General features: G+C 38.6%; 2 protein-coding genes across 3 annotated transcripts; both read right to left on the bottom strand.

Annotated features, from left to right (window-relative positions):
* Window positions 1–4631: 4631 nt before the first annotated feature.
* Window positions 4632–6432, bottom strand: glod5 (glyoxalase domain containing 5). Its single transcript, XM_041990135.1, has 4 exons — window positions 5964–6432; window positions 5406–5561; window positions 5011–5166; window positions 4632–4888 (listed from the first exon to the last, which is right to left on the bottom strand). The coding sequence occupies exons 1-4, from the start codon at window positions 6018–6020 to the stop codon at window positions 4745–4747; spliced, it is 513 nt and encodes a 170-aa protein (XP_041846069.1). The 5' UTR covers window positions 6021–6432; the 3' UTR covers window positions 4632–4744.
* Window positions 6433–7204: 772 nt separating this feature from the next.
* rlim (ring finger protein, LIM domain interacting) lies at window positions 7205–14397 on the bottom strand. 2 transcript variants are annotated; one of them, XM_041990133.1, is made up of 4 exons: window positions 14274–14397; window positions 12992–13222; window positions 11249–11356; window positions 7205–11142 (listed from the first exon to the last, which is right to left on the bottom strand). In XM_041990133.1, the coding sequence occupies exons 2-4, from the start codon at window positions 13158–13160 to the stop codon at window positions 9356–9358; spliced, it is 2064 nt and encodes a 687-aa protein (XP_041846067.1). In that variant the 5' UTR covers window positions 13161–13222; window positions 14274–14397; the 3' UTR covers window positions 7205–9355. The 2 variants fall into 2 exon arrangements, with proteins under 2 accessions (XP_041846067.1, XP_041846068.1); XM_041990134.1 differs by lacking the exon at window positions 14274–14397 and adding an exon at window positions 13615–13739.

Below are 14397 nucleotides of genomic sequence, written 5' to 3'. Positions count from 1 at the left end.
GTTTATATATTCACTGATTTTACATATTTATGTTGTAAAGTACATTTACTGTTTTTAAATGTTTGTTTCTTTTTACTAAATCTTTTGTTTTAATATGTCTTGAAATAATATATTGTCCAATTCAATAAGTCTTGTTTGTATGTTTTCATTTTAATAAAATAATATTTAAAGATAAATCACATTCTGAGATTTTTATTTAAACAAAAAATAAATAAATAAGAGTCAGAAAATTTCAGAGTCAGAAAAAGTGTTCTTTTTTTATTCAGGACATATTCACAGTCACAGTCTTTATCTTAACACACAGCTTGTTAACACAAAGAAAACAAACATTCTGGGCTGATCAATAAAACCGACTTCCATGAAGATGAAGCTCCTTGAACACCCATCTTGATTTTTTTACAAGTGAACTGAATATGCTTGAAGCATTTTCGAGGACCTGTTTTGGATTCTATAGTCGTATTTTTCCTGCCATGACTAACGGGTTAAATTTTTATTATACCTAAATCAAATAGTTTTAGCACTAAAAGTTATAAAGTGGTGCGCTATTGTGAGCGGGGAACTTTGAGTCTGGATGAGTACAGTGACTTCTTGCTGCAAAATCACAGCTAAATGCTAAACTAAGGGCTTCTAAACAGAAAACAACCAGAAAGATGATGCAGCAACAGCTGTTTCCAAACTTTTTATGCAGTGTAAGATACAAAAAAAAGTGAGAAATTAAAGTACAATAATAAAGTAAAGTCTCCCTGGACACATCCAGTCAAAACTTCCCACACACATTCTCTCATTTTCTGATTTGATGACGATGGTGAACTTACAACTAGGTCCAAAATCTGCAGCATGAAATTGTGTTGAGACATGGTTATTATCGAGGTCTTAGCATGTTTATTTCGTTTTTATTCATCAAACAATTCTGTGAGCCTCCAGTCGTGTAGAGTGGACTTGTCTTCCCAGCAAAGAGCACACTCATGATGATGAAGGTCATCAAATGTGACTGAACAGCTGTGCATTGATTTGCAGGGATCCTTCGAACAGACCAAGTGGGCCCAAACAATACCAGCAAAATGTTCACCCACAGAAATACAGACCTATCAAATCCCCTTTCCTGTGTGGGCCAAAGATTCGGGTGTTTCCTATAACTTGTGACTCATCTGCAGTAAAAGTAAACCTTTCAAAGAAAGTAAACATATCTACCTTTTGTCACAAGACAAATCTGTCAGAGCCAATAAATCCATTTGAACCAGTTTTAGGACATCCTTCCACCTGGTTTTTATCACAAGGACAAACAGAATTAATTGTCGTTTATACATAGCAAATGCAAACAAAAGAGTCTGTTAAAATGTAGAGCAGTGCTGGGAAACAGCACTTTCCTCATTCCAGCTCTGTTGATCTTCTGTTAATGTGTCTTGCAGAAACACAGGACAATTTCATTAACATGAAACTTAGGGCATATGCATGGAAAAATGAATGATAAACTAAAAGGGGAAAGCACACTCACGTTTATAATTTAAATGAAATGTAAGATACAGTTTAAAAGCAACGCTTGTAAGTTTGGTCAACGTCAAAGCAGCCTGTAAAGTCAGTTGTAGAGGCTAACTGAGCTAATTAACAGCATCAATTTCTTTCATTTGGTCCAGTCTTTTTAGAAAAAGCCACCAGTTTTAGCTTTGTATATCTGTTGTTCATAATACTTTTAAACAACAGAACAACCATGATTAATTTCAGTTCAATCTCATTTTAACATAAATAAGATTTGGGGGTTTTCTTTGATAGTTACATCTCTTTTTAGGCCACTCATCACAGATACTGTGCTGACATTGTAAATTCAAGATCTTCAAAACGATAGAGAATCCAAACAATTATGTCGCCTAGGCCTGAGGCTGTAACATGAGCAAACATTTGCTGACAGATGGTGGAAAGAAACTCCCAACATAGCAAGACTCGGGAAAGGCCTCTATCTGTCAAACACTGCATCAAAGATAACGATTCCAGTCAAAACTAGGTGAACACCTTTAGATTATCCTTCATGAATGGAAAACAATAGCAAGATAAGAAATCTAACTGGGGGCAACAATACCAACAAGGAAAATGCAAAGGAGCTGAGTCTGAATCATGAAGTGGGAGGTTGGTGCAACATGGGAGAGACTCAAAATACAAAAGGCATGGATTGCACGTGCACAGTTCTCATGTTCTCTCTACCCACACCAAATGAGACAATGCGATAGCAGTGCACTATCTTCAGATCAGAGCTTCCTTACACCTAGCATACTTGTGACAAGGATGGAGTTTCCAGACAGCAGTGGCTGATCGGTGGTTTTTGTTGGGTGACAGTCAGAAAATTGAGAAACCATAGTCTTTTGGCCCCCTGATACATAACACACCTTGTTTTCATGTATGGCTGAATAATCAAATATTATTCACGTGTTATTTATGATCTCATTTTAAATTAAATCCCAAACTGTTCTGTTTATGATTGGGCCAAATCACACAGTAGAAATAAAGATGCTCTGGAATAACAAAATATATAACTTGGTGAGTAACAATTTCATGAGCCCAGACTGGTTTGAGACACGTGAGAGAAAACCAATGAAGGGGATGTGCTTTCATGGTGAACATGTGAATATTAAGAAAGAGCCATAAAAGGTAAGTCTGAACAATGACAATAGTGTTAAAGGGAAAAGATGTCCCACAGTTATTTTGTGGTCTGTGATAAGCAAAACAACTAAGGTAAAGTCTACAGGCAGCATTTTATAAGTACAATGAAAAAAAAGATGTCACTGAGTGAATGACAAATAAGGAAACATGGAAACGATGAGGACATTGTTGAGTTTGGAGAGTCAGTATATGGTAGACCAATAAGGAAATGGTAGGATGATGAACAAAGCAAACCCTTTTAGAAAACAGGACAAGTTCTTATAAGAGTTGTAAAAGACGTCTGAAAGGTTAGTTATTTGTCGATGATGTTAGATTAAAAAAAAACCTAAGACAATTATAAGTAGTGACCTGTTTAGGCTCACCTCTCACCTGATTTAAGCTGGACGGACGGACGGACAGATGGATGGATGGATGGATGGATGGAAATAATGACTGGACAAAAGATGTTTATTTGTTAACACAGGTGGTATAGTTTCACCTTCTGAGTATGTTTGCCTAGTGTGTGTGTGTGTGTGTGTGTGTCAGCATGGCCAATATGACCGTGGACACATCTGCATGGATGTAGATGGACAGATTGTAAACAAAACAACATAATAAGTATCCAATAAACAGACATTTGTCATGGCCTTAACAGTCAGAGCACTCTCCATAACCACCGTTATGACAAGCTGAGAGAAAATCCTTTAGAATAATAGTGTTTTCCTCTGGCAGGGTTTCAGAGACTTCAGACTCAATGCATGAAAGCAGTTCTCACTTGACATTAAGGCCCAAAATCTTGTAGAGATATTTCATAATTAGTTTTCTTCTCATTTGTCACCTACAAGTTATTTAAAAAAAAAGTTAAATTAAACGACTTTGCAGAAGTTCCTGCAACAGCAAATTTCTCTTGGACCACATTTAGCTGTGATGACATGAACAAATACAAACACAAATTCAGAAGGTTAAAACATTAACTGCTTTGAAATGCCTGGCAACAAAGAGCTTGAGGTGTAGCATTAACCCGAACACACTGGCACTGAGACAGTCAACAGGTTAGAGAATTCAACTACAGCAGAAGTGAAACACAAGAGTAAAGTTTCTATATTCACCCCCCAGCCACAGCAAATAAGGCAATACAGAACTGGGGCAACATCATACATCTAGAGACTTTCTATAGCTGTGCTATAGATAGAGTTTCCACATGAAAATATCAGGGCAGGGCTCTTTTGTTAGTTAGCAATAGGCAGCTTTTCAGCCAGAAAATGCAGGAAGAATGGACTTTTTCCCTGATATAAAGAATGCTTTTATCTCAGACTGGCTGTCATATACATGTCAATGGCATGTGAAAAGTAGACAAAAACAAGGATGTAAGCTCTAAATGTGGGAAAATTTCTGGAGAACACAAACTGATCTTCATCATGTGAAACCATATAACATATATCTTGTTTCAGCTTCCCGGACAGATCATCAACAGAAGGAAGTGACATGTCCAGCTACTGGAAAATTAGTAATAGTGACGTGTTAGATACTTTAATAAAGTGTTAGCACGCCATATACATTACGCAATGTTTTCTCTTCGCTGTTTTCTCTCTCACATGTACACAGTAGTTTAATGAACTAGGCAGGTTGGCTACACTCATGTTTGCATAACTTAAATGATGCGAAGACATTTTGGAGCCAGAAGATTTGACCTTTCCAGCAGGACATTCATTCTTCTGCAAAATGAATTTAGGACCATGCCACTGCCTCCTTAATGTTACTGAAATTAATCTATAAAAATCTAAACATGTGAAAAAACATATGTGAAAAATCTAATTGCCTGCAAATATCTTAAGTCTTTGTAATAAACTTCTGATCTGTGCAGTGCAAACTCGTTATCTCCAACATAGCACAACCAAACAAAGGGGGAAGGTCTGTTGATACCACCGTCACAAGTTTTCATTTTTCACACTTCACCTAATGGCACCAAAAAAGGGTAAATGAAAATCCAGAGTCACTGGTATGTGTTAAAACATTTTATTTTACTCTGAAAATAAATTCTCTTGGAAACAGTATTTTTCACTCGTCTTAATTTCTAAATAACATTGAGCTTGACTTTATACAAATACAAGTTTCAAGAAGAACCTTCTGCATTTGACTGGCTGTAGTTTGATACTTCAATGAGATTGTGGTCAGGATCTCTAAAGTAAAGGGAAGTAATGAGCCCCACAGCACCTGTCCTCTCCACAGGACCCTCTTCAATCTCAACCCCACAAATCTGCAGAGAAGGACATAACATTAAGTCACACTCAGCATTTCATTGATACTTGGTTAATTTGACACACAAGGTCAACAAGATGCCATGTTAGTCATGCAGTTATGTCTGTGGCTGAGAAGTACCTTCAGATGCTCAGCTACTGTAGTCAGAGGGGTTTTGGTGATAAGACAGAGGTCTGCTGAGCCTGCTGTTGGATTCTTGGCTTTTGGTTCAAACTCCTGGCCCAGCTGATGAAGATTAAATTTCTGCTGCCCAAACCCAAGCGCCTTACGGTTTCCCTGGAAAATGCAAGCAAGCGTTTAAAAAAAGAAAAACAAGCTGACTTACAATCGAAGCCTGCCATCTAGTGGATGTTCTATATAACTAAACCCAGAAGAAATTCTACTTTAGTCTTTTTCAAATAATTAATCCTCTTAAATTACTACCAATTTTATAAGTAAGTCTGTCAAAATTGTTCGGAATCCTATGAAACTGCTATTATCATTAATATATTGACGTTTAATGAACTAGCATATACCTTGAAAGTGATCACCTCCATGCCAAGAACTGAGGTATAAAAGTTGACTGTGTCTGGCACACTTTTCACTGTCAACACCAAATGATCGAGATGGCTCACTTCAACGGGGCTGGTGCTTTTGAATCGGACGAGTCCCGGTGCTTGAATTGAGACTGTCTACAAAAAAGCAAGATGACAAGCCACTTTAAAATGATTGATAAAGCGAACAGCTGCACATAAAATGAAATAGTTGATTTAAGAGCAAACAGCGCCACTCCGTGGTGAAAGTGTGCTGCATGAGACGACAGTTGAGTCAGTTAAGTGTTAATAAAGGTTGTATTACAGAAACATAGAACTACAGTTCCATAATTAAAATGAAATATGTTAACATTTCAATAATGAAAAAAAACTCTAGCCTCTTAGCACCATATGTGCCAGTTATATTAAACGGTATCGTAGCAGAGTCTCTACGCGGAAGTCCACACACAAATATTACATTCAAACCACTGCGGACTTTAGAAACTCGGCAGGCTAAACAGTGAGGACTTATTCAAAAGGAAAAATAATTATGTGATTTACCTTGAAATAGGCCCTGTGAAATTGCAACAAACGAATCCCAGTTGTCCGGAGCGCCATCCTTGCTGAAGTGTGTCACCATCCGGGAACTTCCTTGTTCTGTTCAATTTGATCCAACTGCACAACATCACCACCTATGCGTTTTTACAAGTTTAAAATTAGTGTAGGAGCTTTATTTCTATCCCAAGAGCTTGTAATAATAAGCTAGTCTAGCAAGGACTATTACCAAATATGCCAACAATTAGTATGTTTAAGCTGGAAATAAATCGAACCTCCTGAATCATACCAGTAAATGTGCTTGTAATAAATCTTTTCTTCGAAAATAAATACGTACAAATTACGGAAGCCTAAAGCAATCAACCCAGTTCCAAATTTAAATAAAATGTACCTTATCAAGTTATAACATGGTAAGTTTCACGTTTTTACAATAAAACTATCAAGTTATAACGTAATAAGGTCCCTTTTTATTTGGGTATCAGCTCTACGCTTCCGTAAAATAAATAAATACATTTTTTTTAAAATCAGGTGGAAAAGTCCTCATGAGAATCAAAATAGTTTGACACCCCCACAACTTGCAAGACATTTCATGAAAAAAATAATTTTGTATTCAATGGCAGCAGCAGGCAAAAAGATACCTGAAACATGAATAAGTTAACCACTACGCATTTTATCAAGTCTGTAAACATTTGGGAAGTGAGAAAGGCAGTTGCTGGATCTATGGAAAAATGTCCCATTATCTGACATTTAATTGTAGCTGCTCAGCAGTCCCGTGATTTTGTCATATTTTCCATGCTGCATCAAATAATAACAGTTGTTGGGTCTGGACTGCTTTAAATCTGAATTTTAGATATGCATGTTGATCTGTGTTGACTCATTTCTGGAAAATCTCCTAAGCTCATGCAGAGATTCCCATGACAGTGACACCTGGTGTTAAAGCAGTACAGCCAGAGCTTAAAAGATCTCAAGCATCCAATATTAATTTTCAGCCATGTTCCCAATGCAGAGATGTTTCTAGATTCTCTTAAATCTTTTGAAATTATGATTTTGAAAACAAATATTTTGAATGTGCTATTTTACAATAAGGAATATTTATTTTAAACTGCTTTAGAATATTTACATTTTTTTCAAATCATTGCACTTTTGGGGTTACTTCAGACTCCTGCCTTTCTAAGGTGCTTTGTTTATGCTCAATATTAGCCTGTTGCCAATTAAGGTAATAAGTGGAAACACCTTAAGATTTTTTAGTACCTCTGCCTTTTGTTGCCTCCATCCCAGCTTCTTTGACATGCTATTGCCATCAAATTCAAAATGAGACAATATCTTTCATTAAATAGTGCCATGTATTTCTACAGCAGGTGTTTTCTATTGTAAATAAAATACTGGTTTATAACATTTGCAAATAACTTCAACTTCATTACTGGATTTTGAGTTGAATTTACATGGTTTGGTATAAACAAGTCAACTTTGGTGCTATTCAGAGAGCAAAACAAACTGACTTCAACAGGACAGGTGATGTTAAGATAGGATTTTTTGTTAAAAAAAAATCACATCTCTAACAAAAACAAAAAAAAGAACATGGTAGAGAAAAGTTAGATTATTAAAAGGTTGAATAACTAAAAGCCAGCAATGTGAGCACCTGCATGCAGCATAAGATCATTTGACAGGATGAAAAGTACAGAATACATACCTGCGATTCGTTCTTTCATGGCATAACTTGTTTAATTCAGCGGTTAGTTTTATTGAACACCCAGTTAACATACTGCACTGGGTGGGTCACAGAACAAGGCCAAACATCAGCTTGACCTAATAGGGAACGTACATTTAATTGACGTGTGTGGTAAACAACAATAACTTGCATTCAAACTCTTGTCCCATAAAGGGATATAATAGTTGTGGCTAAGAGATCAAACAGTGAAACAAGAAACATGACAAGATGGCACTGTAAGTGATGCCCTTTTCTTCCATTAGTCAGTGTTCCTGTTTATCAACAACGCTATTAAAACCTACATAATTTCTAAATAAAATTAATTTCAACACATACTGTAAAGGGTAATAAGTCTTCATTTAAGATTTTAGCCATTAACAACCATTTTTAACAATAGTATACATTAATATCTTGGTTTGCATTTCCCTACTTTGCACATATTGCACACCAGTTTGGAGCGTTCGCTCATGATGCAGTTAGAGGGCACATGGGGAAAATGTCATGACTTTCTACTGAAACTTGGACTAAATGACAATGATGTGAATATTTCCAGATGCAAATAAAAGCTTTGGATAAATAAGCAGCAACTTGTACAGTTGGATCTTTTTTTTTGCTTGGGATACGTAGGTAAGTCATCTCCATTTCAGTCCATTTCTGGTCCTTAAACTGATGATACCAAAAAAAACTTTGTTAGCAGGGGTTTAAAAAAAACAGATAATTCAACAAAAGTGACTTGCGATCATTGTACAAGAAAAGAAAATGATGAGTAGGGGAGCAAAAGCAACTACATTTCAATTTCTTACACAATGACTTTTAATATATGTAGTTGGGGAAATTCAAAACGATTTCTTTCTGAATCATTAATATGATCAAGAAAATGCCAAAGCTACGTGCAGGTTTCCAAAAGTCAAAAGATAAGTTTGTTTTCAATGTACTGGAAACTACAATACCTGATGGAAACTCCCCATTTCCATCAGGTGAATGGGGGAAAAAAAAAAAAGAAAAAAAAAAAACAGTACAAGTTACAATGGAAGCTGCAAACCCATTTATGCGTTCCATCCTTCGGACATCACAATCTCTACAGACCTCTGCTATGCACGCAGGTATCGGCTACTTATAAATTTATGGATTCTTTAAGTCACTGCAGCTAACATGAGCCAGATCTTCATGAGGAATAACCCAAAAATCCATTCACTGATACAAAGTATGACTCAAAATTATTATTTTTACAAGCTTATTTACAGCTAATACTTTTGAACTGCTTCAACTAAACGTTGTGCCTCTACCTGACTTATGGTATGCAAGACGCTATTTGGGATTCAATACAAAAGATTAGATTTCAAGTGCCTGAACTACCTGCCGGTGTGCAGCATTTGTAATCAGAGTTCATTATGATATAGAGGTCAGCCTGTGTGCATGGCTTGATGCAATGCAACACTGCATGGTTGCAACAGGTTGATCAACAGCATGCATTGCTTGTGTCCAATCCTGGACAGCAACAGTAAATGTCTTAAATCAGAATACATCTTGATGTCACAGGACAAAGCATCCCAAATCAAACCTGCAAATTTATGGTCAAACTCACCAACAATATGACGGAAATATGTTTCAACAGTGGAGACGTGTTCTGAAAGTATCTTATATTTTACTTAATTTGAGGGGGAAAAAAAGGCTAGTTGTTTATTAGGAGTTACACCACACTCTCTCGGTTTGCTGAGACCAGAACAGCCCTGCGGCAGATGGGGCAAGTGGAGTTTTCGGAGAGCCAGCGGTCTATGCAGTGAACGTGGTACTCATGAGAGCAGGGAAGCTTACGTAGCTTGTTCCCCTCTGCGTACTCTGTTATGCACACACTACAGGTCTTCAAGGCGTCACTCTCACCAAAGTTGCGCATGGAGAGGTTGTCAATCTGTTCTTTGGTCAGTCCCTGAGGCTGGTCGTCGTCATCATCATTTAGGAGGAAGAAGTGAGCAAGTCGCAAGAAGGGCAGCGAGCTGGGCTCCTCTAGGTTGATAGGTGGTCTAGGTCGAGCTCTGCCACCAGAGGCCGGGGGACTAGAGGCAAGGCTCTCATCCATATCTGTTTCAACTGTTCTTCCCCTGACTCCAGCAGTAATTGGCTGTTCATCAACATCAGCAGCAGAAGTTTCAGCATTATTTGCATCTGGATTGTTAAGGGTTTCCAAGTCTGCAGGTGTGCTGGTTCCCCGGTTTGAATCTGAAGAATCTGAGTCTGAGTCCATGAGGTAGCCAAGCTCACCAAAGCCTGTCATAATCTGCCTTATCATCGACTGAAGAGCCATTGATGTTGCCTCTCCCAAACCTGCATCAGAGATTCTTCGGATAGGAATTCGAATAGTGCTGACATAGGTCCTTACGCCAGCACGCTCAGAGCGAGAGAAAGTCCTACGAAATCCACCGCGCTCGCTCTCATAAAGAAATGTGTTGTTTGAATTCTGGGAACGCGAGCGGGTACGATTGGCGATGCTGTCTCTTTGCCGATATTCGCCTGGACGCACACGACGCACCTGAAGATCAAGCATTATAGTAGGGGGACGACGTCCTGTTCCACCTCCTTCAGTCCCTGTAGTCTCTCCTTCCTGAGAACCATTGCTTTGGGTCTCTGGGACTGATTCTGCACTAGCCCTTAGTGGCTGAACATCGCTGTCAGCTGTGTTTTGTCTGGAAAGAACATGTTGTCGAGTCCGAGAACTGCCCTCCACTTGAGGCACAGGGGGGCTGTTTGTGGAGGAACTGGGACTATGAGAGTTGTGTGGATGCCGTGGATTAGGTAGACCATCAAGTTGATCCAAGTTGAGAGGGGAACGACTCCTGGCTAGACGGGCCCTCGTCCTGCGTGGTTCTGGACTACGGCTGCGGGCTCTCCTTTGTCCTCTACGTGGAGAAGGACAAGGCGGAGCTTGTACTGGGAGGGCTGCCGGTGGGCTTGGAAGTTCCTGTACAGTCTCTGGTGAAACAACCTCTTCAAGTTCAGGCTCTGGCTCCACAATGACAGCCAGTTCCTCTACAACGGGTTCTTCCACAACATCTGTCTCCATGGGAACCTGTGGTTCAGGATTTGCAGCCACCTCTGGAGTCTCAGAAGGCTCTTCAGAAGGCTGATCAGGAGGCTGTTCAGAGGGCTGATCAGGAGGCTGTTCAGAAGGCTGATCAGAAGGCTGTTCAGAAGGCTGATCAGAAGGCTGTTCAGAAGGCTGATCAGGAGGCTGTTCAGAAGGCTGTTCAGAAGGCTGTTGTTCTCCTTCAGCAGCTGCCTGCTGTTCAGCCAGGTTACGGTTCACACTAATTTCAAGGCTGAAGCGAAAATCACCACTATTTGGGTTGGTCTGGCTTACAGCCCTCCAAGACTGGTTTCCACGATGCCCGGTTCTGGTTGTATTGCCTGTGCGCCGGACAGTGTTTAGCCAGTCTAAAAGGCTATCCCCACCAGCAGGATCCTCAGAAGTTTCTGGTTGCTCTGGAAAAAAAAAGACAAAATTAACAATAGACAAATCACATCAATTTCTGACAACAATTCAAGCAGATAAAAATAAAAAAAAATAAAAAATAACAAATAAACATACCAACTGGATCTTCACTACTCTCAGCAGTGGGGTTGTTGTTATTATGCTGCTCTGGACCATCTTTGATTTGCTGAAGTCTATTAAAGAGTTCATCTTCTGTTACCTCCCCTGGAAGAGATATCAAAAAACATTTTAAGACAAGGAAGATTAACTTTTATCAATCAACCAAACTCTCCTGTTTTGTTCAATCACTCTTCTCTGAGCCAGCAGGAAGAGAGACATTACAGATGGCTCAGTGAAAATGACAACTTTACTCACTAAAATGAAAATTACATTAGCGTTAATACACTGAAAAAGATAAGTTGACAGCAAAACATATTACATACAGTCACATATGTGGCAGTAATGAAGTTAATGTGATTTCAAATAAGAACAATAAATAAATAAAAGCCATTTTGTTGAGTTTTGATATGCATAGAGTGTTTGCTTTTCTTTGGAGACAGCAACAGGACAACACTAAAACAACTCTAGACTTACCAGGGCATACTACTGTCCTATAAATGCCTTCTCCTTGACAGATGCTCCAACCTTTCATTCCCCTCCAACTGTCCAGGGAAATAGTTTAGACATCTTTTGACTGTCCACGGGATGATGGGAGGGGCTATCGGCTTCTGACTAAGGTCTTGGTCAATATATTTAGATCAATGTTATGTTACATTTCAAATTTTTGTGTCTTTAAATGTGCTATGACTGTTTTGTAGACTACTCCTTGACATTTAAAAACGCTTTTAAATCATAAAAACTTGCGGAAATAGTTCAAATATGTCAGCATAACCACAATTCTTGGGGCCTATGTCAGATCAGTGTAAAACATGGATTTGTACTCATGCGCAGGGAGTCAGATCACACCAGCCAACTTTTCTCAACATATAGCCAACTCCTGCTTCATCATGAAGTGCAAGAACATCAACAGATGTAGCATACCTACAATACAGAGCAGGACTCATGGTGTGCCTGCCCTGGTGGCTTAATTAAAAAAAAAAAAATTAAATTATTCACCCTATGGTTAGCAGCTCCTTCAAGTAATGTGTCAACATGTCATTTAAGATGAGCACATAAAGAAAAAAATACAAAGATTTTGAGAGATACACACCCCCCCAAAACAGATAGAAAAGTAGATACATTTACAGAGAAACAAAGTGTGAATACCTATAGAAAAAGATTTCACTTTTTAAAACACCTCAAAGAATACCTGTATATCTCAGCATTTCCCCTACATTGACTCAGCCGTGATTGGTAGGTTTTTGGCCGACAGCAGAGATATGTCAGAAAGAACTTCTCTAAAGTGTTGAGATTAATTAATTACAAAGCCTGTAATTATTTTTTTTTTTTAATCTAGCCCCACTCCTAATGTGTACATATACATATGTCCATCATCTATACCACCGCTTCGTCTATTAATGGTCGCGGAGAAGCTGGAGCCTAACACAGCATTTAGCAGGTGAGAGGCAGGGTATACCCTGGGCAGGGCACCAGTCCATCGCAGGGCCAACACAGAGAGACAACCATTCACGCTCACACTCACTCCTAGGGAGAATTTAGATTTTTACACACACACACACACACACACACATACATACATACATACATATACACCTATACACACACAGACACGCTCTTTCTTGGAAGGGAAATATGGAATTTGGGATGGACAGGCAGGACAGATTAAAGAAACTGGGGATTTTTTACAGCATAGGATATCTTTTATAAGCCCATGACTAACTCAATTAACTGTTAAATTACCTGGATTGCCCAAAAGATTGTTGTCTCTCATAAGGCGATAATCCTCATCACTGAGATTGTTGACAAACTGGTAGAAGGCCTCCTCTCTGTCCAAGCGATCAAGCTGCCTTCTGCGCTGTGACTCTGGCTGGTCACTGCCGCCCTGTTCTATACTGTCCGACCCTTCCATGGACTCTGACAAGATGAAGGTGGTCAACGGGAAGCTTTCCAACTTTCAACAAGATCCAGTTCCTGCAGATTAGGATTATTTAAGAATGTTTTCACAATGTTTTCAAAGAGATGCAGTCTCTTATATAACATCTTATAATATACCTACATATGGAATGCATATAGGTAGGTTAGTAGACAACTAGAGAATAGCAACATATCCAGGAAAAAACTCAAAACACCACATCAACATAATACTTTCAATATGTGAAGTTAGCATACACTTAGCTAAAGTTAGCGAGGCTCGCGTCTAATGGTTACAAAGCGTACTAGCATGCTAGCATTACAACAAAACCAACACTAGCAAACAAAGTGGCTTGCTTTGTAATCAAGCACACTTTACAGTTTAATCCTGAAAATTATACAATATCCAACTAATCAAATACTGTAGATGGTTTCATTAATATAATGATTACTGTGTTTTCAAGTCCGATCGGGAGCCTGGTGTTGGTCAAAGTCGAGATAAAAACAAAATGGCATCGTATAGCTTAGCTTACGTTTCCTAGCTACGTATTAGCATTGTGCAACGTCGCTAACGCTGACAACTTCAATAGCTTTAAGAGTAATGTACTAATGACTGTTTTAGCCAGTTACACAGGCAACCGTGGATTGGTTGATAAAACAGTCAATTAGATATTTATGTACCTTTAGTATTTTCGACCTAATTCAAGTATATTAGATGTTCAAACTTATGATACGCTAAGCTGGTTAGCTAGTGAGCTACTTAATTTGGACGCTATCTATGTACGTTGCAAACACGATCTCTAATCTTAGTTAAGTGTAGCTTCCCCACCGTTCCTCAGTTACATCAACTTGATATTTATCATTTGATGACACTATGAAGGGCAACACCATGTAACTGCTGTTTATTGTTCAACATTTCTAGATATATTAACGGTGATACCATTGAATGTATATTTAGCTACTATTAGCATTATTGCAAGCTAACGACGTCAACCAGTGACGTTCACAGACAGTACCAAACCGGAGCGAACAAGCTAAAATTGGCTGGGCAGTTACAATAATGATAATCAAAAGGAATGTTTCGTCTGTCATTATATTTATTATACATTACCTGCTCAGCGATGTTAGTAACAATATAATCGGAGGACACAGTTATTTGTTTGAGATGTTTTGAGAGAAGGATTGACGATTTGGCAGAGTGCGATCTTAGGATTCCATTTTCTTTCTTGTAGGAA

This window comes from Melanotaenia boesemani, chromosome 7, assembly GCF_017639745.1.
Source record: "Melanotaenia boesemani isolate fMelBoe1 chromosome 7, fMelBoe1.pri, whole genome shotgun sequence".
NCBI lineage: Eukaryota > Metazoa > Chordata > Actinopteri > Atheriniformes > Melanotaeniidae > Melanotaenia > Melanotaenia boesemani.
This window is presented reverse-complemented; position numbering and strand designations above follow the sequence as displayed.